Below are 4,347 nucleotides of genomic sequence, written 5' to 3' on the forward strand. Positions count from 1 at the left end.
TTATTGGAGAGTAGTGATGATAATTGATTATAATATGATAACAATAATGATAATGATTGTAAAAGCTGTAATTAAAAACAAACAAACATACCTGTATGAATGTTATTGAAGGAGTTATTTCAGAGTTTCGCCTTCACACAGCCTGCCCACAGAAGATCACATGCGGGTGAGTCAATAGTTATGAAGCTCTTAGTAAGAAATATGTTTATCAGACTAAAATATATATATTTACATTTATATTTACCACACATTTTCAATTTCTGGCACTTTAAATTAGATAAAACGATGACTGGAAAATTCTAGAAAAGTTACAAAACTTTCTTAATGTGAGTTCATCAGTGGGGAGATTTCATAGTGATATCAGTCACTTAAACGTTTTAATGGTAAATTATGTTTTCCAGTAAAAATGTTAAAGTTAATATGCATCTCACAAAATTGTTTCATTTTTTCCCATTTTCACTGTTTCATTAAGGAACATTTTTATACCGAAATAAATGAGAGAAATTGACTTTTTATGGCTATCCATAACATTTTCTGATATATGGCAAAACAACATCCAAAATTTCCTTTGTAAAGACTTTTGCTTCTAATATGTACATGAAAGGAAATAGAAATCTTGAATCTGACTTTATATTAAATAATATTTAGTAATAAATGACAATGTCTGTTCTGTTTAAGCAAATTAGTGTACTGTATGCACTGTAGATGGATAAAATTGAGTTTGTAAAGCAAAAAAATAGATGCTTTATGTAAGTAATCAAATTGGGAAGTTGCATGGTAGCACTTTTTTTTTTAACATTTATGTTCCTGTCGTGCTTGCCTGCAATTTGGTCCATAACAGAGTGATCTATAATAAGACATGTTGGTGATATGTAAACAGCCTGGTTTTTAATATTATATTAGAGCAAAGAGATTACTGTAGTGACACTATAATTGCAGCCTATGTTACAGGGTAAATTTAGCACCACATGACTGGAAATGAGCCAAAACAGATGGCGGATTATAGTGGAAGTTATAAATAGTGCAGGGCCATTTATCGCAAACAGTTGGACAAATACAGATTTTTTTTTTTTAAGGTGAGAACACAGAGGCAGAACATATTTTTCCAATCGTTTCCCTTCCATAACTCATTATTTTAGGTTATGGGAATAAAACCATCGAACATACGCAGTCTAAATGAGTCTATTTGCATATTTCAGGATACCATAAAAAGTGTGAGACAAAAAAGAATGATTTTAATTTATGTAATTAACTGGGGTAGTTTTAGTTTGATTTCTATTCATTGGAATACTCACCCTCATCACCTGTAAATATATTGACGCATTCATAAAGATCCTTAATATGTGAGGGTGGGGAAAAACGTGCTTAAATTAAGAGCATGATGGGTTTTTCTTACAAGTACTTCTCGCACACACACTGATGGGACTTACACCCCAATTTGCTGGAAGCTTAAAAAGTAAACAGGAAAATCCAGCATAAACATTAAGGAATATTTTGAAGTGTTTCTGACTATGTTCTGTGTGTATTTGTACCATTTGATTGGGAAACAGCATGAAGAGTTTTCCATATAAAACAGAGACATTTATTTACCTAAATCTATTACTTATTTTATAGAAGTTGGAGATGGATCAGTAGTAAATCAGAGCTTTGAAGAAAGCATCATCAATTATTTCTTTGGCCTTAACGGTAGTGTTTGCAGATGCTTCACATTCTTAGCTGACCGATTCAGTATGACAATGCAGTGAAATAAGTGATGGTGCAGTTTGAAGACGTTTCACCGTGATGCACCTTTTCCTAACTGGAGAGTTTCCGATCTGACGTGAGGCCTCTCTTGTGACTGCACAGCTGCATTCCTGTAAACACTCCGGCTGCTTATAAATCTGCTTCACCCACTCGTCCCCCCCATTCTCTCTCAAACACACGCATATCAAAATAAGATAAACACCATAAAACTCAAAACACACTTGGTCACTTCCCACTCCCAATTCATTGCTATTATTCATTCGGGAGATGACGCAGACACTTCCTGTTATATTTTCTTGCAGTTTTTAAAAGTATAATTGGAGGGATGAATGGAAAAGCAAACAGCACACTCGTCCACATGTGACGAAGCAAAATTAGTGTTGTGCTCCGGTCAATTTTCACTACAATATTTCAAGGAAAACTATGAAAAGGAAAGAATTGCTCCAATGTATTGTTGTGTAATCAAGGTATTTTGAAATATACTGAGTATATGTGATGCTCTATCTAATCAAGAAGTCATGAATTGCAAATTCCAAGCAATACTAAAAATTCCTCACATAAGGAGGTTCTGTAAGGTGTAGGGCTTCAATTAATATGAACAGAAGCAGTTGTTTAAATACTAATTCATATCAAAATGTGTTCTGTGCAAAAAAAGACTAAAATTCAGGTGTTGGTAAATATTGTGATTAAGTTGAGTTAAGTGATGAAATCACTGGTTAACATAATTATGTATACATGTTGCATACGTGCATGATGCCTCAGAAAATACTTAGTCCACTTGAACCTGTGGGAGTCCAAAAAAACACAACTTTACAACAACTCTTACTGTAAGTGATCTGAGAAGTCCATACACAGTATGAGAGCAAAGGTTTTCCCCTCAGCATTCAATCACACTAATTATGTAGAAATGTCTGACTCATGCGGTCATGAAGTAGGACCTCCTTCTCCAAGCTCCTTTATAAGGGCCAAAACTTGCTCCTGGAGTCACTAGTGCACAGTGGTATATTTCTTATTTAATATTTATTTATTTTTTTCATCTTTGCAAATCTATTTATTTTTATTTATCTCTTATTTATTCATCTCTTTATCTTAAAGCTTCGTCAATCTTTTTTTGCCCAAATGCCTTTGTTTTTTCACCTGTCTTCTCTTCTCTTAATCATTCCACTTCCGGTCTCTGTGTCGTTTTATCTCCCTGACTCCAACCCGCTTTTATCCTTTAATAATCAAGTCAGAGAAGTGCATCTTTACACAGGTATTTAAACATTTTTTCATTGCAGCAATTCACAGAATAATTGAATGCATGCGCAAAATACAAACGAGGCGATGTCACTCTTATAAAACTCAAATGTTTCTGATTACTTTCCTTCATTGCTTCTTTTTGCAGATAACCACAGACGTGGGATGTATTTGCAGATGAACATGGATGGGAGAGTCACAGGAAGTGATGCTCAGACACCTTACAGTGAGTATTAGGAGGATAAGCTCGCAACAGATTGCATATTTGGCACTGACTTCCATCCACAAAAGACAGTGGATAATTTGAGGCCTATGTACAAATCTAATTTTTATTATCACTATTTCTGTATTTTCAGGTTTGCTGCAGCTGAAATCAGTTAAACCAGGCCATGTTATCATTAAAGGACCATCATCATCTCTTTTTCTCTGTATGGATAGCGAAGGCAATCTGAAAGGGCAGGTAAGCTATAACACCGAAAACTGATTCCTCCTTTTTTGCATCACTTTCTATCAAATCTTAACAATATTTTAACACTATTTTCAGAGTCACTATTCAGAAACCAGCTGCACCTTCAGAGAAATGCTGCTGGCTGACGGATACACCCGTTTCATTTCCTCACAATATGGATTTCCCATGTCACTGGCATCAAGACATTCCCCAGATCGACACGCACTTCCCTTTACACGGTTCCTACCACTGAGGAATAACTTGAAAACGGATAGCGTATCTGAGCAGATGCCAAACAATCAGAGACTTTTTAACGTGGACTCTGATGACCTTCTTGGAATGGGTCTAAATTCTATGGGCAGTCCTCAGTTTTCTATGGACAAATAAAAGAATGAACTGCACAGACTTCTCACAGATCGGCACCTTTATATATGTTTTTAGATTCAGCCTGTAAACTTGATTTAGTTTTGAAATGAGTAGCTTTCTGTTATTTGTTCTCAACATGTTTTTGCGGAGGCAATACTAATGTAAGTTATTTATTTATTACTATGTATTGTGGATTTCAAATTGTTATTTATTATTTTTTTTTACATTTCAAAAACTGTAACTGTACTTTGAAATCATGTTTGTAACATTCTGCTGATTTTGACATGTGATGTTTCTGAAGGTTCCCTAACACAGATGTGCTGGGGAAGCCCAAGAGGTTTCTGTTTGTACAACTCAAGTGTGTTTATCTTATTGGGGAGAAATTCTGAATTAAAACAAACATGATATAAATATTTGTTGTCAAATTTGTCATGAAAAGATTGAGCAACCTTATTAAATGGTTCAACAAACCAGAATGTACTTAAAAAAGCAAGCATGTATTTACCAAGTACACAGACCGGGAAAGTAGAAGTGGGAAAACAAGCGTGTTGAAG

The 4,347-nt window shown here is 34.7% G+C and overlaps 1 protein-coding gene across 1 annotated transcript; it reads left to right on the top strand.

Moving 5' to 3' along the window:
• Positions 1 to 2,862: 2,862 nt before the first annotated feature.
• Positions 2,863 to 3,814, top strand: fgf21 (fibroblast growth factor 21; the record flags this gene model as incomplete). The annotated part of the gene is made up of 4 exons (XM_080873609.1): positions 2,863 to 2,995; positions 3,128 to 3,205; positions 3,336 to 3,439; positions 3,524 to 3,814. 4 exons carry the CDS (start codon positions 2,863 to 2,865, stop codon positions 3,812 to 3,814), a joined length of 606 nt encoding a protein of 201 aa, XP_080729735.1.
• Positions 3,815 to 4,347: the final 533 nt, after the last annotated feature.

The sequence above is a fragment of the Rhamphochromis sp. 'chilingali' genome, assembly GCF_963969265.1.
Source record: "Rhamphochromis sp. 'chilingali' genome assembly, chromosome: 22".
NCBI classification, from domain to species: Eukaryota; Metazoa; Chordata; class Actinopteri; order Cichliformes; family Cichlidae; genus Rhamphochromis; species Rhamphochromis sp. 'chilingali'.